The sequence below is a fragment of the Gekko japonicus genome, unplaced genomic scaffold (genome assembly GCF_001447785.1).
Source record: "Gekko japonicus isolate JY-2015 unplaced genomic scaffold, Gekko_japonicus_V1.1 scaffold1409, whole genome shotgun sequence".
Lineage (NCBI taxonomy): Eukaryota > Metazoa > Chordata > Lepidosauria > Squamata > Gekkonidae > Gekko > Gekko japonicus.
In genome coordinates this window covers 345,928-369,188 of record NW_015172045.1, presented here as the reverse complement: position 1 = coordinate 369,188, position 23,261 = coordinate 345,928, and the positions used below count along the sequence as shown (strand labels likewise).

The 23,261-nt window shown below is 50.8% G+C and overlaps 1 protein-coding gene across 1 annotated transcript in view; it reads left to right on the top strand.

The window, feature by feature from the left end:
- The window catches only part of RSF1 (remodeling and spacing factor 1), a 64,498-nt gene that overhangs the window by 12,106 nt on the left and 29,131 nt on the right, over window positions 1-23,261 (top strand). Inside the window, exons 6-8 of the mRNA XM_015420708.1 lie at window positions 2,135-3,795; window positions 4,468-4,674; window positions 8,865-8,969. Of these exons, the coding sequence (XP_015276194.1) occupies window positions 2,135-3,795; window positions 4,468-4,674; window positions 8,865-8,969 (1,973 nt within the window). The remainder of the gene's footprint in view (window positions 1-2,134; window positions 3,796-4,467; window positions 4,675-8,864; window positions 8,970-23,261) is intronic.

Here is a 23,261-nt window from a genome sequence, read left to right as displayed (position 1 = left end):
CGGGCTCCCCCCCCCCCCCCCGCGCTCTGAACTTGGAAGCAGAAAAGGCCCTACATACCCTTGATGTGAGCAGGGCCCTCCTTTAGTATGTAGAAGAAGAAGAGATTGGATTTATACCCCACCCTTCACTTGGGAGTCTCAGAGCGGTTTACAAACTCCTTCCCCTCCCCACAACAGACACCCTGTGAGGTAAAAGAAGAAGAGTTTGGATTTATACCCCGCCCTTCACTACCCAAGGGAGTCTCAGAGCGGCTCACAAACCTTTCCCTTCCCCTCCCCACAACAGACACCCTGTGAGGCAGGTGGGGCTGAGAGAGCTCTCCCGAGAGCTGTCCTTGAGAGAACGGCTGTGAAAGAACTTATGACTGACCCAAGGTCACATCAGCAGCTGCATGTGGAGGAGTGGGGGAGTCAAACCCGGTTCTCCCAGATTAGAGTCCATGCACTTAACCACTACACCAAACCATTCCCTAAAATCTAAGCACTATTTATTTGTTATTGGGGCCCCAAGAAGGGCAATCTAGCAATTCGAAAGCAAGAAATTGCAAGTAGATAAATAGGTACCACTTCAGTGGGAAGGTAACAGCGTTCTGTGCGCCTTGGTGTTTAGTCATGCCGGCCACATGACCACGGAAACGTCTTCGGACAGCGCTGGCTCTTCGGCTTTGAAACGGAGATGAGCACCGCAACCCTAGAGCTGGATTTGACTGGCTTTCGAGCAAGGGAACCTTTACCTTTTAAGAAGGGCAAAGTTGCTTCAGCCCAGTCCGTGTCCAGATGGGTAGTCGCCACCATCCATTCCTGCCTCATGGCATCCGGAAAGCCGTGCCCGCTCGATGTGGAAGCACACTCCACCCGAGCACAGGGGTCGTCTGCAGTGTTTCGTCGACAAGTTCCCCTGTTGGACATCTGCAAGGCAGCAACCTGGTTGACAGAGGACACATTTGTGTAGCGCTGCTCTTTAGACCTTCAGGCGAGGCAAAAAGCAGATGTGGGCAAGGCTGTTATACAGGCTCTGTTCCATTGAGAGACTCATCTCGCCCCCTCTGGTGAGTAGCTTGCTAATGGTCCCAATGTAGGGCTGCACGAGAAGACGGAAGATGAAAACAGAGTTGCACTTACCTGTAACTGTTGCTCATCGACGTCCTCTGTGCTGACACACGTTCCCGCCCACCTATCCCGCTGTGAGCACTCACAGGGCCTACTGTGCCATGGAAGGGGGCTTGCGGCGGCTTAGCGGGAACTGAGGGAAGGGTGCGCCTGCCGATGGAGCACATGACGCATTGGGCAGAAATCCCACGTGCGCGTTGGCTCCGAACTCCTTTTTTGGAGTTTTTGAACTAGAAAGAAAATGTCCTGCAGCCGTCCTGCACGAGCACAGTCCCAATGTATGTCTACACTGAAGTCCTTGATGAACAACAGTTACAGGTAAGTGCAACGCTCTGTTCTTGAAGGGGGAGGTAAGCAAAGACGTACAGCAGGGGTGTCGAACCCATTTGTTACGAGGGCCGGATCTGACATAAATGAGACCTTGTTGGGCCGGGCCACGTGTGTCATAAAACGTAATGCCAGGTAGCAGAGACATAAACTTTATAAAGGACACAAGCACAATTAAAGATATTTTAAAACTTTAAATAAAACATGCTTAAAACACTAGCACTTGCCATATTTTGTCTGTTTAACAGTCTCTGATAACTGACACCTCTTGCTCTGAGTTATTTCAGCAGCAGAACTGGAAAAGGAAGCAGGAAACAGCCAGGGCCTTGCAGGCCAGATTGCAGCCCTCCAAGGGCCTGATCTGGCCCCTGGGCCTCATGTTTGACCCCCCTGATGTACAGTACAGATGTTCCAGCATTGCAACAAGCTGTAATTCCCATGATTCCTTTGGGCCAAACCACGATGGTTAAAATGGTGTAAAACAAACATATGTTTATCATATAGATACGCGCTATAGTTTTGTTTTACCAAAAAGTTCACATCGTTAAAAGTATCTGAGTCATTAAGTCCAGACAGCATTTAGCATTAGGCTGACAAACCTCGGGTGCAATCAAAAGTTATGTGGCCTTGGGAAAATAGAAAAAGCTTTTGACTTACAATTGTCATAACCCTGCTGTTCTTTGTTTTTTGAAAACAGAAAGCAATGCAATAAAAGAAAAGGAAGAGATAAAAGAAGAACTGCCAAAGGAATTGGAGCAGCGTCTGCCTCCCGCAGCTTCCGAAGGGGAGAACGCAATAAAAAAAGAGAAGGTGGAGGAGAAAGAGATCATAAAGCTGCCAGTTATAGTGAAGCTTGAGAAGCCCTCGGAGAACAGTGGGGAGACGCAGATTACCAAAGAAGAAAGCGACTCTTTTAAAGAAAACGTGAAGCCCGTCAAAGTGGAGGTGAAGGAAAATAAGCTTGAGCCAAAAGACTTGAAAGACGTGAACAGCAATGCGGAGAAACCCGCTCATGAGCCCGAGAGACTCGCCTTCTGTGTCAGTGTCAAAACTCCCCAGGAAGCTGCAGAGAGAACCACGGAAGAGAGCGAGAAGCTGAAAAACGACCAGCAGGCCAAGATCCCGCTGAAGAAACGGGAGATCAAGCTGACTGACGATTACGACAGCCCGCTGAAAGGGCCCTTGCGGAAATGCATCACCCCGACCAAGGATGTCTTGAAGGAGGAAGGGAAGCAAGAGGAGGAGGCTTTCAAGAGAGTCCCGACAATCACCGACGGGAAGTTCCTCGTGAACGGGGAGGTCAGCAGCGAGAAGATCATGCCAAACAACAAGTTAGATCATTCCCCCGACGTCAAGGACGACTCCGCTAGCTTGCCGAAGGAGAAGAACGGGGTGAGCGGGGAGAAAGTCCCAGAACACGTTAGCACCATCGTAAGAACGAGCGATGCGGAGAGAAGTATTTTGCGTATGGGGAAGGAGGTCGACGGGAGGATAGCCGGAGTGTCTCAGAAAGTGCCTTCAAAGGAGGAAGCCAGTCTCCCGGGGAAGGAAGGCTTAACGTCACAGGCGATTGCCAAAACACCTTCAAATGTCGACAGGTCTCTCAAGAAAGCCGAAGAGCCCATCAAAGCAAAAGACAGACTGCCACCCCCCGAGGAGCGCCTCGAGAAATCCGCGAAGACGTTTCCCCCAAAGGGGCTGGTTGGCCCATCAGACGAGGAGGACTTAAAAAGCAAAGATCAGCCCAGGGAGAAACCCGACTTAACGAGAGCAGACGCGACTCCACCGCCTGCTCCGGCCCTCCCCTCTGAGAAGCCCGTTGCCGGAAAAGAGGACTCGGATCCTCAACGCCCCGAGACAAAAACCATACACGAGGAGCAAGATTGTAAGCCCCAGAAGGGGTCCGAGGCGGCGGCGAGAGAGGTGCCTAAATCGGACAACTCCCAAAGTTCTGTCGAGGAGCCTTCAGAGGCTAAAAAAGAGCCCGTGAAGAGCAAGTGTAAATACAAGCTGATCTCCGAAGGAGACAGCTCTCTGACGGACAACAGGGAAATCACCTCCGAGCGGCAGAAAGAGGGCATCAAGCTAACCATCCGGATCTCCAGCCGGAAGAAAACGGATCCTCCCCCCTCAAAGACCGAGGAGGCGGGGAAAGAGGAGGTGGTCAGCATCGGCCGCATCCTGAGGAGATCTCCCCGGATATCCAAGCCGACTCCCAAGATCGTGGAGACCCGCGACCAGAAGCCCGAGAAAAAACGGAGCGAGGAAGAGGAGGAGAAACCGGCCCTGGCTCAAAAGCAGGACAAGAAAGAAGGCTCGAAAAAGCAAGAGAAGGAGGTGAACTCGAAGGCCGGCAAGGTAAAACGGACGTTCGGGTGTCCTTCTGTCTTGCGGTGGTAGCTAAGAGCCTTCATTTTCTTCCACCCTCCATCAGCTATGCGGACCTATGCAATTAGGGGTAGTTTTAAATCAGGGGACTTCAGCCTCTCTGAGCCTGTGGGCACCTTGGGAATTGTGACACAACAGGGTGGGCGGAGCCACAAAGGTGGAGCTGCAGGAGGTGGAGCAAGCCAGAAAACGGCTGCCGTAGCTTGCCTTCAGTCACACACCGTAAAGAATCCTTTATGCTGTGGTGGCAGCTGCTGCGAAAACAGTAGCTTTAAAAATCTGCGCAACAGTAAAATCTCTGGTGACCAATCAGAAAGCCTTGCTGGGCAAAAGGCCCACCCACTTTCTAAAAGCACTCGGTGGGCGCAAGGAAACGAGTTAGCAGGCACTGTGGTGCCCACGGGCGCCGTGTTGGGGACCCCTGTTTTAAATAACTCTGCTGGTAGTTTGAGCCATGTGTGGGGGGGAAACGGTATTTAAATATGCATCCGCTTACTGCTTACCGTAAATTCTCTGACCCGGGAAGCACGATTCACAGTATCGATTTTTTTTTTTTAAGAAATAAATCATTTCTGGTTTTACTTTTTCTCTTTTTCAAAGCGATGAGCCAATTAGGTTTATTTCTTGTCACTGGACTTCTAGGCTGTACAGCAAAGTAAAGTCCGGTGGGCCGGGACTAGAACTCGGGGCAGGTGGAGATACTCGAGCGGTGATGAAAGTGAGGAGTCGGAGAGTGAAGAAAACTCCGAGGAGGAGGAGAGGGAGGGGGAGGAGGAGGAGGAAGAGCCAGCGCCGGCTGAGGACGACGAGCCATGTAAGAAGTGTGGCCTCCCGAATCACCCGGAGCTGGTAGGTTGTTGGCTTTGGGAATGGCGAAACCGGGGAAAGCCCACGACTCGGATCCTAACGACGTTTGGTGCAGTTTTGTTTTGTGATAATCTCCCGTGCTCGCTCAAGGGGCCCACTGACTCCCCCCCCCCTCCCCGGCACAGAGGGCTGCATCAGGAGAGTGGAGGTCAAAAAGAGAGAGACAGCGTGGCATAGTGGTTGAAGTGTCAGACAAAAACCCGGAAGACCCGAGTTTGAATCCTCCCACTGCCATGGAAGCTCTCTGGGGGACTTTAGGCCCATCTGCACACTCGGCCGAGCATACCTTGCAGGGATGTTGTGAGGATAAAGTGGCGGAAAGGAGAACGGTCGGGCAATTTCACTCCCCGTTGGGGAGAAAGACGAATATAAATGGCGCAGATTTTTTTTTAAAAAAAGATAAGGTTTGCTTCTGCAAGCACCACTTCAAAATCCACTCTTTTACAAAAGGTATTGGCTCGATTCAGGGATAAACCTCGGTTAAATGAAAATCAGCTGTGGTTTGGCATACCATCTGGCTTAGCCAGCCGTGGCTTCCAGTTCGATGGGCAAACTAGAGCTCAAGCTGTGATTGGAATTGAGTGGACAAACCGTGGTCTGTGCTAACCATGGCTCGGTGCCATGGCTGAATTTGACAAGCAGTGTTGACGGCCGTCTCTGTAGGCTGTCCTGCTCTGGGGACCAGCAAGAAATTATAACTTGCTGCGACAGTGGTAGTGGTGGTGGGGAAGCAGGCAAGCCGCTCTGAAGCCTGGCTTCCTGTTTGCAGGGCTATTTTTGGGCAGGAACGGAGTTCCGGCTGGCTCCTGAGTTGGCCACGCCCAGCAGGAACTCATTAGCATAACAGGCCACACCCAACAGCAGGAACTCATTAGGATTGGCTACATTAGGGGTGTGTGGCCTAACATGCAAAGGAGTCCCTGCTACAAAAAAAGCCCTGGGTTTGGACAACAAAGTAAACAGAATAAGAAGCAAAAGGTGGGTGTGGCTGGATGACCACACTTCTGGTAACATGGGGGTGTGTGGCCTAATATGCCAATGAGCAGTGCTGCCAGGGGTGTGGCCTAATATGCTAATGAGTTTCTGCTGTTGGGTGTGGCCTATTGTGCTAATGAGTTCCTGCTGGGCTTTTTCTACAAAAAAGCCCTGCCTGTTTGTATGTACATTTGGAAGTGGGTTGCGTCCTCAAGTCAGTTAACGCAAACCGTGGTTTGTTCGGCATAACGCCAGTGATCCTCAGCACCGCTATTCCTTGTGGAAAACGTTTCTCACCATTCTTCGGGGATGGGCCCTGGCTCAGTGGCAGAGCCTCTGCTCGGCATGCAGAAGGTCCCAGGTTCAGTCCTCAGCATCTCCAGTTAAAAAGAACCAGGCAGCAGGTGATGTGAAAGACCTCTGCCTGAGACCCTGGAGAGCTGTGGGGAGCAGTGTTCCCTCTAAGCTGAGTTAGGGTGAGCTGGCTCACAGTTTTTCAGCCTCCTGCTCACAGTTTTTTGCCTTAGCTCAGGAAGGATGGCTCCAGAGCAAACTAATTTCTGCAGCAGCCAAATCGCTGGCTCACCACTTTAATGCTGGTCGCTCACAAAGTAGGATTTTTGCTCACAGGACTCCGCAGCTTAGAGGGAACCTTGGACTGGGGAGGTAGAGAATCTGCTTGCTGTGCAGAAAGTCCCAGGTTCCTTCCCCAGCATCTCCAGTTACAGAGGACCAGGCAGCAGGTGATGTGAAAGACCTCTCTGCCTGAGACCCTGGAGAATTGCTGCCACTTTGGGCAGACAGTACCGATCCTGATGAACCGATGGTCCTGTTCAGAACAAACCGGGTACGCGTGTTCCCCTGTGGACATCTCCAGAGGCGTTGGCAGATCTCCCCCTGGTTCTCCCTTTCCACAGCGGGTGTCCGTGACTCCTGAAAAGGGTTTGCAAGACAAAAAAAAAAGTCACTGGGCCCAGTCCCGTAGCACCTTAGGGACCAATAAGACTTTTTGAGGCATGTGCTTCCGAGAGTCCAAGCTCCCTTCATCTGATACAAGGGTATCCTGCAGAACGTTCAGAAACACCCCTCTCCCTGCAAGGAGGTCTCTGGCGAAGGGAGCCTTGACTCTCGGAAGCTTATCGCCTGAAAATCTTGTTGATCTCTAATGGGCGACCGGACTCGAATCCAGCTGTCGTACTGCCCAAGGACCAGTGTTCTCTCTAAGCTGCGTTACTGTGAGCCAGCTCGCAGTTTTTTTAGCCTCCGGCTCACACACTTTTGTCTCAGCTCAGGAAGGACGGGCTCCAGAGCAAACTCATTGAGGCAGCGGCCAAATCGCTCGCTCACAACTCTAATGCCAGTAGCTCACAGAGTAGGATTTTTGCTCACAAGACCCAACAGCTTAGAGGGAACACTGCTAAGGACACACAATGAATTTAGGCAGATCGGGGGGGGGGGCCTAGAAGGGACGAGCCGGTGCTCGGCCCCCGTGGCCCTTTGTTAACATGCCCAGGGTAATGCCGATTGCCACTTTGGGGTCTGGAAGGAATTCTCCTCCAGGTCACATTGGCTCAAGGATCCCCAAAGGTTTTTTTTTTTTTGTCATCCTCTGGGCATAGAGCAGGGTCATGACCAGTGTTCCCTCTAAGCTGAGTGAGTGTGAGCTAGCTCACAGTTTTTTAGCCTCCGGCTCACACACTTTTGTCTCAGCTCAGGAAGGACGGGCTCCAGAGCAAACTCATTGAGGCAGCGGCCAAATCGCTCGCTCACAGCTTTAATGCCAGGAGCTCACAAAGCAAAATAATTGCTCACAAGACTCCACAGCTTAGAGGGAACATTGTGAACCGTGACCCCCCGTGGGTTGCCGCCTTCCTCTGCCACCACTCTGGACTTCGGGTCCCTTGGGAAGGCCCAGAGTACCCTCCCAAGCCCAACCAAAAATGCCGCTTTAAAGCCGAGAAAATCTAGGCATGACGACCAGGCAGAGGACATTAAACCCACGGTTTATTGATACAGTAATGGGGCAAGGAGAACAAGACAAGGTGCTTAAAATATATAACAGCGTCCAAAGGAAAATCAAACAACTCTTAACGCGGCTACCTGTTTCTCTTACTCGTTACGCTTCCGGGCCCGCAGCTTTTTATGCCAGGCCTGTGCCTGTACTCGCTCTGTCCCCAAGTGAGGGATCTTCCTCTCTGCTTAACTCTGTCCTGTCAGCTTAACTCTGTGAGGGAAAAGAGCGCAGTTCCACAGCCCACAAAGTATTAAGTCACAATCACCTCGTACAATGGGGCACTGGGGGGGGGGGGAACGAGGTAGTTGAGAATTTCATGCATCGTACAGGGGGTTGGACCAGATGACCGTTGAGGTCCCTTCCGGCTCTGTGTTTCTGGGGTCCAGTGCACCGTGTGGGATCAGGCCAAAGGCCCAGGACCCTATTTCCACACGTGTCCCAAGAAGAGACACAAAGCAGTTTCTCCGTCTTTGCTTGCTCACCCAAACGGAACGGTTTTGACGGATGCTTTGTTTTTCTGTTGTGTCGAGTGTCGTCACCGGCCACTGAGTCCCGACTGTGCCGGGAGACTGGTTGGCAGGGCTATTTTTGGGCAGGAACGCACAGGAACAGAGTTCCGGCTGGATCCCGAGTTGGCCACGCCCAGCAGGAACTCATTAGCATAATAGGCCACACCCAACAGCAGGAACTCATTAGGATTGGCTACAGTAGGGGTGTGTGGCCTAACATGCAAAGGAGTCCCTGCTACAAAAAAAGGCCCTGGGTTTTGACAACAAACAAGGTAAACAGAATAAGAAGCAAAAGGTGGGTGTGGCTGGATGACCACAGTTCTGGTAACATGGGGGTGCGGCCTAGTGTGCTAATGAGCTGTGCTGGCAGGGGTGTGGCCCAATATGCTAATGAGTCCCTGCTGTTGGGTGTGGCCTATTATACTAATGAGTTCCTGCTGGGCTTTTTCTACAAAAAGAGCCCTGCAGTGGTTGGTATGTAAATATTAAAAATAAAAGAAATTCCAGGTAGTCAGGTCGATTCACAAGCGTGCGCTTGTGGGGCCCCAGTGTTCCGTCCGCTCTGCACGTCTGCATTCTGTCAGTAAGATTTCAGGATTTTGATAGGAATGTTTGACAACTTGTGATCCGTGTCAGGGGTACGGCGATGCTAATCTCTTGCCCTGTTCCAACAGATTCTCTTGTGCGACTCCTGCGACAGCGGCTACCACACGGCGTGTCTCCGGCCTCCGCTGATGGTGATTCCTGACGGAGAGTGGTTCTGCCCTCCTTGCCAACACGTAGGCTGCTTCTTTACTTTTTAAAGAAACCCTTCCCTTTCTTTCCCCCTTCCCCCCCACCTGACATTCAAACTCCGTTGTGCTATAGGGTCATGGGTAGAGGGTCGGACTGGGATCCGGGAGACCCAGGTTCGAATCCCCGCTCGTACCGTGGAAGCTCGCTGGGTGACCTTGGGCCAGTCTCGTGCTCTCAGCCTAGGCTACCTCACAGGGGTGTTGTGAGGGTAAAGCAGAGAAGGAGGAGAGTGACGTAAGCTGCTCTGCGTCCCCGCTGGAGAGAAAAACAAGGTATAAATGAAGTAAAACAAAAATGAATGAATGAACTCTTAAGGCCTGTGCTGACTTAGCCGTAGAAAAGAGCCAGAGTCCAGTAGCATTTTAGAGACTAACAAAATAGGCGGCAGGGTGTGACCTTTCGTGAGTCACTGCTCATGTCTTCAGATGCAGCTAGAATGGGAGTCCACCTGTCCTATTTTTTGGAAAAGTGGAGTGATTTCAGATGCCAAACGACATTAGCGGGCAAATGACAATAGCAGGTGAATGACAGTAGCAGGCGTGATCGGATTTAGGTGAGATATGCAGAGGGGTAATAGGGGTGGAGAAATCGGCATTGGTCATGAGACAGGAAACCTAGGTCTCGATTCAGTCCAGGTGAATGCATCGAATTGTTGCTTCACGATCAGTTGCAATTCAGCAGTCTCTCTTTTTTTATAAACAGTTTATTAAGTTTTCAGAAAAACAACATATAACACATAACACATAGCAGGTAGAACAACTACAATATTTGCAGGTTATAGATACCAGGAAGACTAAAAAACAGAACAAGTTACCAAAGATGTAAGGTATCAATTACATTCGGTATTTCCTCTTCTTGAGACAAATACTCTAGAATAGGGAAGCAAACCGGGATAAAATCAGATTTGGAAGCAAATGTACAGGCATTATTAATATTTTCTGTAATTTCCGCCACTGTATACATATTCCATAGTTTGGAATGCCAATTTTGTCTATTCGGGCCTTGAGTATTTTTCCATTTTGCTGCAATCGTATTTTTAGCCGCGGCAAGTAAAATAGCTATTGTTTTATTAGTACTGTTTGATCCAACTGCCATAACCCAGTGGTTCAAAATAATATGTTCCAATGTAAGTTGCAACTCAACTCCTGTTATTAGTTTAATCTGTGTTATCACATCTTTCCAGAATTCCTCCAAAACTGGACATTTTAGCCAGAGGTGGAGGTATGTTCCTTGTTGACCCCATAGCCCCCAACACTCCGGCTTCAGCAGTCTCTCTTTCTAATCCCCCTTTGAAATTCCTTTGTAAGAGAACGGCTACTTTTAAGTCAGCAGCAGAATGGTCCTGGAAGGTTAAAATGTTCCCCCAGTGACATTTGAATGTTGTGGTTCCTGATGCTGGACTTATTTATTTATTTTTATTTATTTTGGATTTATATCCCGCCCTTCCAAACGGCTCAGGGCGGCTAACATATGGCTAGTGCCAGGTTAAATAGGTAAAATACAATAAAACAGCGTTAAACATCCACAATAAGATCCCATAGACAATGTTTAAGGTGCTCTGATGTTATACTATATATAGATCCCCCAAGATGGGCTGTAATCCCAATTCGACGGACAGCTTTATTAAGTAGCGAGGACTCCAGCCATGATGTTCTACCCGCTTCCGCCAGGCGACGCATACCCCCCATAGTAGGGGTAAATGGTGGAACAGTACCATTGTGGTGGAATAGTGGCGGCGGCTCCTACTCAAAAGCCTGGCGGAAGAGCTCCGTCTTGCAGGCTCTGCGAAACTGCACAAGGGCCCGCAGGGCCCGGATCTCCCCTGGGAGCTCATTCCACCAGGTAGGAGCCGCCACCGAAAACACCCTGGCCCTAGTAGGGGCAAACTTAACGTCTCGGGGGCCTGGAACTTCCAGGAGGTGGAGACTCCCCGATCGTAGTGCTCTTGAGGGAACATATGGGGAGAGGCGGTCCCTTAGGTAAGCCGGACCCCGGCCATTCAGGGCTTTAAAGGTAAGAACCAGCACTTTGAGGCGAATCTGGTATGCTATCGGCAGCCAGTACAGCTCTTGCAGCACAGGCCAGATGTGGTCTCGCCTAGAGAGGCCCATCAACAGCCTGGCTGCAGCATTCTGCACTAGCTGCAGCCTCTGGATTTGCGACAAAGGCAGCCCCAAGTAGAGAGCGTTACAGTAGTCTAACCTCGAGGTGACCGTCGCATGGATCACAGTGGCCAGGTCCTCACGGTCAAGGTAGGGGACCAACTGCCGAGCCAGCCGCAGGTGGTAAAAGGTCGACTTGGCAGTGGCTGCCACCTGGGCCTCCATCGTTAACGAAGAGTCCAGGAGCACGCCCAAACTCCTAACCTCCCACGCAGGCACCAAAGGCACCCCGTCGAAGGCCGGGAGATGGAGCCCCAGCCTCAGCCCCGGACCGATCCAACTCGGGCCCAGGACCTCCGTCTTTGCTGGGTTTAATTTCAACCAACTCAGTCTGAGCCAACCAGCCACGACTTGTAACGCCCAATAGAGGTCATCGGGACCGGAGTCTGACTGGCCGCCCAACATCAGATAGAGCTGGGTGTCATCAGCGTATTGATGACACCTAAGCCCACACCTCCGGGCAATCTGGGCAAGGGGGCGCCTATAGATGTTGAACAACATAGGGGACAACACAGCTCCCTGGGGCACCCTACACTCAAGGGGGTGCCTTAGGGACCGCTGGCTCCCAGTCGCCACCCTCTGTCCCCGACCTTGGAGAAAAGAGGCGAACCATTGAAGAGCAAGCCCCCAAATCCCCACGTTGGCGAGGCGGCAGGCCAGCAACTGGTGGTCGACCGTATCAAACACAGCCGACAGATCTAACAACACCAGTGCCGCCACGCCACCTCGATCCAGATGCCTACGGAGATCGTTAGTCAGAGCGACCAGCACCGTCTCCGTCCCATGGCCTGGGCGAAAGCCGGACTGGAAGGGATCGAGGACGGAAGCCTCATCCAGGTAGCCCTGTAGCTGTGACGCCACCGCCCTCTCGATAAGTTTGCCTAAATAGGGAAAATTGGAAACCGGCCGATATTTGGCCAATTCGGCCGGGTCCAAAGATGGTTTTTTCAAGAGAGGCCGGACCATCGCTTCCTTGAGAGCTCCAGGGAACCATCCCTCAACGAGGGACCTATTGACAATCTCCTGCAGTGCACCTCGAAACCCCTCGTGGCCTGCTTTAATAAGCCAGGAGGGACACGGATCAAGGTCGCATGTGGTTGGGCGCACCGATATGAGCAACCTGTCAGCTTCCTCCAGGCTGAGTGGGTCAAAACATACTAAACCCGGCATCAAAGACTTGCAAGGGGCCTCAAGTTCCCTAACTTTTTCTCCAAAGACTTGCAAGGGGCCTCAAGTTCCCTAACTTTTTCAATTGTGGCGGGGAGGTTGCGGCGGAGAGCCAAGACTTTATCTGCGACATAGCTCGCAAATGCCTCACAGCCTAAGTCCAATTCCCTCGCATTTTGCCTGCCCTGAGGCAGAGCTCTCAAGGACCGAATTACACTAAATAATTGGGCCGGGCGTGAGCTAGCAGATGCAATCGAGGTCGCCTAGAAATCTCTCTTTGCGGCCTTGACTGCCATCTCATAGAATCTCATAAACGTCGTATAGGATGTTTTTGACACTTCATCGCGAGCACGGCACCACCGTCTCTCTAGCCGTCTCAGTTCTCGCATCAGCAGCTGCAACTCCTGGGTATACCAGGGTGCTCGCCTATCACGAGTGTGGAGAGGGCGCCTGGGAGTGACCTCGTCGATGGCTGAGGAGAGTCGGCCGTTCCGATCCTCCACCAGCTCATCTAATGAACCACCAGGGGGCCTCGGATCCCGCAGAGCCATCTGGAGCTGCTTCGGGTCCATTTGACTCCGCGAGCGAGCCAAAATCAGCTCGCCGCCTAAACAGGGTCGGGGTGGAACATTCAGACGGGCCCTCAGGGCATGGGGGTCCGACCATGGCACTGCTAGGGCAGTGATCCGGTCCACCGTCACTCCTGCCGCAAAGATCAAATCGAGCATGTGACCGGCTCGATGCGTGGGAGCCAAGATAGGGACTCTGGGGCAAGTGATGCTCTGTCATCTTGGTGCGTGGGGGGGGGGGTCAACAGTGGGAGGGGCTTCTAGTGTCCTGGCCCCACTGGTGGACCTCCTGATGGCACTGGTATTTCTGGCCACTGTGTGATACAGAGTGTTGCGCTGGATAGGCCATTGGCCTGATCCAACATTGGCATCTCTTATGTTCTTATGAGCTGAGAGAGTCCCAGTTCCGCCATGGACGACACTAGATCCACAGCCCAGCTGGAGGTCGCATCCTCAGCATGGACGTTGAAGTCACCCAAGATGATGAGCCTAGGGTGCTCCAGCGCCCAGCCTGATACGGCCTCCAACAGGGATGCCAGACTATTGGCCAGCGCGTTAGGTGGTCGGTACACCAACCAAATAGCCAAACTTATGTCCCTTAATTCTTTCTCGAAGGGACTGGCCAGTGTAGAGGGTCACACCAGCGGCTGCATGTGGAGGTGTGGTGACTCTTGATCTGGGAGAACCGGGTTTGATTCCCCACTCCTCCACATGCAGCCGCTGGTGTGACCTTGGGTCGGTCACACGTTCTCTCAGAGCTGTTCTCTCAAGAGCAGTTCTTGAAAGAGCTCTCTCAGCCCCACGTACCTCACAGGGTGCCTGTTATGGGAAGGGGAAGGGAAAGGAGATTATAAGCCGCTCTGAGACTCCTTCAGGTAGTAAAGGGTAGTATAAATCCAATTTACTCCTCCTCTTCCACCTCCTCTCCCCTTCCTCCTCCTCCTCCTCCTCCTCCTTTGCCATAAGGGCTAGGGACTTCACAAAAATGTGAAAGCTCATGTTTGAAGGAAACAGAAATATGGGCTACGGTGGAATTGTGGAGCAAAGTTTTGGGCTTCCTCACCCAACACCATTTTCTCTCTGTATCCTCTTGTATCCACCCCCCTGCCAGCACCAGCAGGGTGTTTGCTGCCTCCCTCCCCCTTTACTGCAGCAGTGGTAGGCATATAAATGTAGTCGTATACCTGATTAAATAATAATTGTGCTCCGTCAAGTCACAACCGACTCATGGCAACCCTGGGAACCGTGGGGTTTTCAAGGCAAGAGACATTCAGAGGTGGTTTGCCATTGCCTCCCTCTGTTGAGCGACCCTAGACTTCCTTGGTGGTCTCCCCTTCAAGTCAAGTCAGTCACAAGTTCTCTCAGAGGTGTTCTCTCAAAAGCAGTCCTTGAAAGAGCTCTCTCAGCCTCACCTACCTCACATGGGGTCTGTTGTGGGGAGGGGAAGGGAAAGGAGTTTGTAGGCCGCTCTGAGACTCCCTTGGGTAGTGAAGGGCGAGGTATAAATCCAATCTCTTCTTCTTCTTCTTCTTTTACCTCACTGGGTGTCTGTTGTGGGGAGGGGAAGGGAAAGAAGTTTGTAGGCCGCTCTGAGACTCCCTTGGGTAGTGAAGGGCGAGGTATAAATCCAATCTCTTCTTCTTCTTCTTCTTTTACCTCACTGGGTGTCTGTTGTGGGGAGGGGAAGGGAAAGAAGTTTGTAAGCCACTCTGAGACCCCTTTGGGTAGTGAAGGGTGGGGTATAAATCCAATCTCTTCTTCTTCGTCTTCTTTTACATCACAGGGTGTCTGTTGTGGGGAGGGGAAGGGGAAGGAGTTTGGAAGCCGCACTGAGACTCCTTTGGGTAGTGAAGGGCGGGGTATAAATCCAATCTCCTCCTCCTCCACCACCACCCCGGGCTCACCCTGCTTGGCTTCCAAGATCCAACGAAATTTGGGTATCAGACTACTAGCAAGATACCCTCTACTGATTTTTTAAAGACAGCAAAGAACACTTTGGGGGGGCAGTGGTGGGGTAACGGAGGGGAGGAAGTGAGACTGCAGAGAAACCCACACGGGAACCCTCCATTGCCACTGTAAATAACAAGCGCAGTGGGGAGCTGTCCCAATATGGGAGCAGCCATAGTTGTTTTGTGCAGTCCTGCCCTTCGTCCTGCTCCAAGCTTTAGAGATAAATAAATCCTCCCATCACAGAATCCTCTGAGTGCCAGTGCCAGGAAGTAACACCAAGGGGAAGGCCTTGGAATCAATGCCCTGACAATGGGCCATGCAGGGCAGCTGGTTGGCCCCTGTGTGAGACAGGAGGCTGGACTAGATGGGCACTCACTGGTCTGATCCAGCAGGGCTCTTCTTAGGTTCTTCTCAGGGGAAGGCCTCGGTCTCTCTGCCCTGTTGTTGGCCCTCCAGAGGAACTGGCTGGCCCCTGTGTGAGGCAGGATGCTGAACTAGATGGACCCTCACTGGTCTGATCCAGCAGGGCTCTTCTGGTGTCCTTATCAGGGGAAGGCCTCGGCCTCTCTGCCCTATTGTTGGCCCTCCAGAGGAACTGGCTGGCCCCTGTGTGAGATGGGATGCTGGACTAGATGGACCCTCCTTGGCCTGATCCAGCAGGGCTGTTCTGAGGTTCCTATCGGGGGAAGGCCTCGGCCTCTCTGCCCTATTGTTGGCCCTCCAGAGGAACTGGCTGGCCCCTGTGTGAGACGGGATGCTGGACTAGATGGACCCTCCCTGGCCTGATCCAGCAGGGCTGTTCTGAGGTTCCTATCGGGGGAAGGCCTCGGCCTCTCTGCCCTGTTGTTGGCCCTCCAGAGGAACTGGCTGGCCCCTGTGTGAGACAGGATGCTGGACTAGATGGACCCTCACTGGTCTGATCCAGCAGGGCTCTCCTGAGGTTCCTATCGGGGGAAGGCCTCGGCCTCTCTGCCCTGTTGTTGGCCCTCCAGAGGAACTGGCTGGCCCCTGTGTGAGACAGGAGGCTGGACTAGATGGGCCCTCACTGGTCTGATCCAGCAGGGCTCTCCTGATCTTCTTGTGTATATAGATAAATAAAATGCAAGACAGCAATCCAAGTTTTGTGACGTGTGTGGCTGGAAGCCCTGGTCCCCACAAGCCACTGCTTCCCCTTGCAGGCCGTCACAAATCCCATCCAGACTGCGCTGCTGCTGTCCCAAAGGTGCAGCCGGCCCACCTACTGCTGTTTGATGTGATAAGTAAAGGGAGAGACTGGAGAGGGTGGGACTCACCAGAGGGAATAGGGGACGAAGTTTGTTAGTCAGCCGTGTATGGCCTCTGCCTTGACCAGGCTGGCCAGTCTCATCAGATCTCGGAAGCTAAGCAGGGTCGGTCTTTGGCTCGTGTTTGGATGGGAGACCTCCAAGGGTGCTACGCAGAGGCAGGCAATGGCAAACCGCTTCTGCTTGTCTCTTGCCTTGAAAAGAAGAAACAGAAGGTTTTTATACCCCGTTTTCTCTACCGTAAAGAGTCTCAAAGCGGCTTACAGTCGCCTTCCCTTCCCACAACAGGAACCTTGTGAGCAGTGTTCCCTCTAAGCTGAGTTATTGTGAGCTGGCTCACAGTTGGGGGGGGGGGGGGGGGGAAATTTGCCCAATTCGGATCGGGCAGAATCAATTTCAGCTGGCAGAAAGACTCCTGCATGTCAATTTCGGCAGTACCAATGGATTAGGGAGTTTTTTGCCAGCCCAATGTCAATTTCGGCCCCATTATATCTTATGGGCCATTGAAGTCAATGGCGAAGACATAGGGTATATTCTGGGGGCTGGAGGGGAGGGGGTTTGCGGGAGAGGATCCAAACTCGCAGGGTAGCTGCTGGATCCTCTCCCCAAGATACTCACCAAGTTTCAAGAACATTGGACCAGGGGGTCCAATTCTACGGGCCCCCAAGCAGGTTGCCCCCATCCCCTCCATTGTTCTGTATGGTGGGGGAAAAGTTACTTTTTTCAGATGAACCGAATGCACATCCCTACTCACAATTTTTTAGCCTCCAGCTCACACATTTTTGGCTCAGCTCAGGAAGGATGGCTCTGGAGTAATTTGCGGAGTAGCCAAATGGCTCGCTCACAGCTTTAATGCCAGTAACTAACAAAGTAGAGTTTTTGCTCACAGGATTCCACAGCTTAGAGGAAGCGTTGCTTGTGAGGTAGGTGGGGCTGAGGGAGCTCTGAGAGAGAACTGTGACTGGCCCAAGGTCACCCAGCAGGCTTCGTGGGGAGAAGGAGTGGAGAATCAAACCCGGTCCTCCAGATCGCAGTCCACTCTTAACCATTACTCCACGCTGGCTCTCAGCCTTACAGGGTGACAATAAGTTGGCTGTGAGTTGATGGCCAAAAAAGAATTTATTTATTTTTTTAAATTGGCATCTTCCCCAAAGACAGCCAGGCAGAGCCAGAGGTGGGGAGAAGACCTCTAATGTGATGTACCCTCTGTGGGCTCATCTCTCCCAGTATTCCCTTTCCTCCTCTTTGGGCCGGTCTGTTCGCTCGTCACTACCTATTAAGGGACATACAATGGAGGAGATGTCTATCAGGGGCTACTAACCATGGTGACTGAGGGGAACCTCCACATTCAGAGGCACTAAGTAGGCCTCTGTGCCCTGTTGTTGTCCGTCTGGAGGAACTGGTTGGCCACTGTTTGAGACAAGATGGTGGACTAGAGGGACCACTGGTCTGATCCAGCTGGGCTCTTGATGTTCTTAAGCTGTCTTATATCTTGGCCGTGGTAAAGGCCTCAGGATCCTGTCTCCCTACGCAGCAGCAGTGAAGCTACTCGCCGATCCTCCTTCCACTCAAGGGTCACGCCGTATCCAGAAACACATAGAGTCATAGCATCATAGAGCTGGAAGGGACCTCCAGGGTCATCTGGTCCAACCCCCTGCACAACGCAGGGAATTCGCAAATACCTCTGCCCGCCCCCCCCCCGTGACCCCTGTTCCATTCCCAGAAGAGGGCAAAAAAACACTCCAGGATCTCCAGCCAAACTGGCCAGGAGAACAATTGCTTCCTGACCCCAAAGTGGTGATCAGCCACGAGAACTAAGCACTGAGGCAACCCTTTCTTCCCTCCCTATTCGTGATCTGCCTAAGTTCACAGAATTGCTTATTCTCACTCGCTGGATATTTTTCATTCTCTGTCTGTGAATCATAGGATGGAACAAAAAACCTGAATACTGAGCCCCCCACACACACACACACACCTGCTCTGAGCTCTTACTTACCCCCTTTGCTGGCTTCTGAGATTTTGCCGGACCCATGCCCTGAACCGGAAAGCCTATCTTTGCCGCAAGCTGGGGCCAGAATCTTTTTTTCTCAAGCGAAATCTCCGCTTCTGACCGATCACTTGAGATTTCGCTCCCAGGCAGTCTCAACCCTACACCAATAAAATTCCGTAACCTAGATAATTGTTGCAACTGGAGCAAACTTTACATAATTTATTCTGGCCTTTAGTTGGTGGGGGAGGGGCCAGGACAGCCCCCTCCTGGGCTTCTGAGTGTCTTCTTCAGCGGCCTTTCAGAAAGCCTTCTGTACCTGTTCGACTTCTTGCCGTCTCAGAACCGTGAATTCTAGACCTTATTTATTCATTGCAGGTGACGGTACTTGCTTTGGCTTACCTGAGCCTTCTGTCCTTTGGCATCTTTGGGTCACCTGCAGAGGGGAGGGGCTGTGGCTCTTTGGCAGAGCCTCTGCTTGGCATGCAGAAGGTCCCAGGTTCAATCCCTGGCAACTCCAGCTAAAAGGAGCAGGCAGAAAGTGATCTGAAAGACCTTTGCCCGAGACCCTGGAGAGTAGCTTGCAGTCTGAGTAGACAGTACTGACTGTGATGGACCAGTGGTCTGAGTCAGTACAAGGCAGCTTCGTATGTCAGTACAAATTTAAACAAAGGACTGGAGAACACTTTCTGCTCACTCAACACTCACAGTTCATAACGTGTTTAGCCTGTGGCAACAGCTAGCTTAGGGTATTTTGGTGGAGAAGGGAACCTGATGAAGTTCAGTCTTAAGCCGCTGTTCCACTGGGAAGAGCTGTATTTTAGCTCTTCACACACTCTGTTTTAGAATTTTTTTAAAAGTTTTTTTATTGATAATAACTGAATAATACATAACATGAATAATAAACAATACATATTGTACATATTGTACATTGTACATTTAACTTCGAAGGACCTCAATATAATATTGTAGTACTATATTATAGAAGTTTAACAAGAATAAAAGCAAACCCTCATCATTGGACCCATAACAGGGGGGAGGAAGAGACTATTAAACATAGAAAAGCAGCAACTAGGGGTGTGCATTCAGTAAAGCCGAACCGGGGAAAACCCCCCGAAAAAAACTTTTCTGGCATTTTTCGGGTATTTGGCATACTGAGTCAGATCCCCTGAACTGATTCGGCTGCCGAATACTGAATGGATTTTCCCCCCAGTTTTCTCTGGGAGACTGCTGCCTGACTTTTCCCCATAGGAAACAATGGAGGATTCGGGGCACCCTGTTTGGATGCCCCTAGAATTGGACCAATCTTTTCCAGACATGGGAGGATCTTTTGGGGAGAGGCTCCAGCAGCAACAGTACAAATTTGGTGCTTCTACCTCAAACTCCCCCCCCCCCCGAATACTTGTTAGAAGATTTTTGCCATTGATTACAATAGCCCCATAGGATATAATGGTACAGAAATTTTTCGGGAATCCAATTTTTGGGTACCGATAGAATACCAGTATTGGTATTCAGGTATATTTGGGAATCCCAAAAAAATCCCGCTTTATTATACCGGTGTCTTGGGGGGGGGGGGGGGGGGGGGACGATTTTGCCCCCTGCACAACGCTAGTAGCAACATTATCAATATAAATAGAACAATACAAAGCCTCATAACAAAAATATTAGGCAGCTATATTCAAACAATATAAACTAGTTATATGATCAATGAAAAGCAACTCGAGGCATAAGGTAACTGTTTTTTCCTCAAATTACTAATTCCTACGAAATTCTGAAACTTTAGTTCAATAAAAGGGAGCCATTTGTCAAGTAAATTAAATTGTCGAGTCGGATCTGCTGTTTTTAATAAATTACCAGTGATTTTGTTCAAAATAAAATGCACTGTAGGGGGAGGGGGGCTCTTTCTTTCCATTTTATGGCTATGCTATTTTTTGCTGCGGTGATCATGATCTTATTTTAGAAATTTTGTGATTCTGGATAAAAGTCCCATGGTATTGTCTTCACACTTAATGAACTTCACAGTCGCTCCCGCACGTTCCTGTAGCTGAAACACTGTTGTCACAAGGGTAGCCCTTCAAGAGTCACATCTGTTTGCTTCCCTCGGTTACGAAAACTGTCTATTTATTCCTACTTTCTGCTTCCTTCCTTTTAACCAGTTTCTGATCTCTAAGAGGACTTGTCCTCTTACCCCATGACTGCTAAATTTCCTTAGGAGCCTGTGGTTAGGGACTTTATCAAAAAGCTTTTTTGAAAACCCCAAGTATACAGTGTCCTTGGGAATCGATCCCGAACTGCAATGTGTGTGGACACCCTCAAAGAATTTTGAAAGGTTAGTGAGGTGAGATAGCCCTTCGCTAGAGGCCTTGCTGATGCTTCTGTGGCAAGGCTTGTCCTTCTGTGCGTTTAGCCATTCTAACCATTCTAACCATAATAATGCGTTTCTCCAGGTTGCCCTAGTCAGAAATAAAGCTAATGGGACTGTGATTAGGATCAGGCTGACCCAGTCTCATCAGATCTCAGAAGCTAAGCAGGGTTGGCCCTGGTTAGGACTTGGAGAGAACACTTCCAAGGAAGTCCAGGGTCGCTATGCAGAGGCAGGCATCGCAAACCACCTCTTAACGTCTCTTGCCTTGAAAACCCCATGAGGGGTTGCCGTAAGTTGGCGACATCTATGGCACTTTCCGCCACCCCCCAATGGCTCCTTTAAAAAAAACCAATTGGCTACCTTACAATCCCCTGGTCCCAAAGCTTTTAAAAAATGTGTTACATATTTGTCCTTTGCTTCGGTGCGTATTGCTGTTGACCAGAGATCTCTTTGTCACGGTCTCATTTTAACGTAATTATGCTTCACATCCCCCCCCCCCTTTCCATTTTATTACAAATCTGCAGGCCAGAGTTTTTCATTATGGCCATAACTCCATTATGGCTTTTGGGTTTGGTCTAATAGCAATTTCGTGCAACTCCAGGTAATGCTTCCCCCTCCCCGCTGATTCAAATGTAAATATTCCACCAGCATCTCTCTGACTGCATTCGTGCTTCTAAAGCACTTAACGTTAATTTTCTTCAGCTCCCATTTTGCCATTTTAAAATTTCTTCTCAAGTTTGACTTGCTGAAAACTCAACATTTTATTTACCAAAGTTTGTCTCTGTGGCTATCTACCCTTCTTGGGCTAGTTCTTTGAAGACTTGCTAAACTTTTATTGGAGTTTCTGTGACGGCTTTTGTTTTAGGAAGAGCCATCAGGTTTTGTAGAGGATGTGTAAAATTCCTGACAGCCAGGCAGTGACATCAGGTGAAGGCCTCGGCCTCTATGCCCCGTTGTTGGCCGTCCGGAGGAATTGTGGTTGGCCACTGTGTGAGACAGGGTGCTGGAGTAGATGGACTCTTGGTCTGATCCAGCAGAGCTGTTCTTGTGTTCTGACTAGCCGTGGTGACTGAGGGGAACCTCTACGTTCAGAGGCACTAAATCTCTGAATCCCAAAGCCAGGAGGCAGCAACAGGGGAAGGCCTCGGCCTCTATGCCCTGTTGTTGACCATCCAGAGGAACCGGTTGGCTGTTGTGTGAGACAGGATGCTGGACTAGATGGACTACTGGTCTGAGCCAGCAGGGCTCTTCTGTCGTTCTTATCAGGGGAAGGCCTCGGCCTCTCTGCCCTGTTGCTGGCCTTCCAGAGGAACTGGTTGGCCTCTGTGTGAGACAGGATGCTGGACTCGATGGACCATCAGTAGTCTGATCCAGCAGGTCTCTTCTGAGGTTCTTATCAGGAGAAGGCCTCGGCCTCTCTGCCCTGTTGCTGGCCTTCCAGAGGAACTGGTTAGCCACTGTGAGAGACAGGATGCTGGACTAGATGCACCACTAGGCTGATCCAGCTTGGCTCTTCTTATGTTCCCTTTACTTCTTCATTCTTATAAAATATCCCTTTTGATAGCAGTCACACACACGCTGGAATTTCTGGGCAATTTTCCTCTTCAGCGTATCGGGGCTTAATCATGTCATGGTCCCCCTTTCTAAGCAGCTTGTTTTCTGGCACATCCTTGGCACGTTTTTAGGTTCCAAAGTCACTTTGTATATTCCAGGTCAAACTGTTCTTCGGCGTAATTATTGATCGTATCAAGTCGTTCTCAAGGGCAGCGTTCATATCGATCCACTCAGCGTGCAGGCTATATGGGGTCGTTCGGTATTTGCTACCCTCTGCCTTCCTGATATTTTGTTTTCATCCCAGTATCAATCAAAATTTCAATCTGGGGCTGCTAATGTTATAATAATAGTATACTGTACTGACTTGGGGATCTGCAGTGGCTCAAGTGGTTAAGACGCTGAACTGCTGACCAGAAGGTTGGTAGTTCAGCAGTTCGAGATGCGAGTGCCGCTTGACAGAGTGAGCTCCCGTCTCTGGTCCCAGCTCCTGCCAACCCAGCAGTTTGAAAGCAAGAAATTGCAAGTCGATCAGTAGGTACCGCTTCGGTGGGAAGGTAACAGCATTCCGTGTGCCTCGGCGTCTAGTCATGCCGGCCACATGACCACGGAAACGTCTTTGGACAGCGCTGGCTCTTCGGCTTGGAAACGGAGATGAGCACCACACCCCTAGAGTTGGATTTGACTGGCTTTCAAGCAAGGGAAACCTTTACCCTTTACCTTACCTATACTGGCTTGCTTCTTCAGCCTTCCAACTCAAATGACGTCTGTAAATATCAGCATCTTCTTTGACTTTGTTTCAGAGGATATCTGTCCTGCAACTAGATTGGAATCCAATAGTACTTTAGAGGCCAACCAGATTTTCGGGGCATGAGCTTTCAAGGGTCGGGGCTCCCTTGTATCTGGTGAATGTTTGTTTAATTGTTGTTTAATGTCATAACGATGGCGTTACCATGTGAGTGCATTCCATAGTTGTTTAAATTTCCAGCTCACTGATCCTCAGATGTAATCAGCGTGCCTAGGCTGTCGGTAAAAAACCAGGAACCAGGCTCTACAAGCTGTTGCGGTTGTTAATAGTGGTGGCAGTAGTGGTGGCAGCTCCTACTCGAAAGCCTGGCGGAAGAGCTCCGTCTTGCAGGCCCTGCAGAACTGTAAAAGGTCCCGCAGGGCCCTGATCTCTTCCGGGAGCTCATTCCACCAGGTTGGGGCCGCCACCGAGAAAGCCCTAGCCCTGTTTACAGC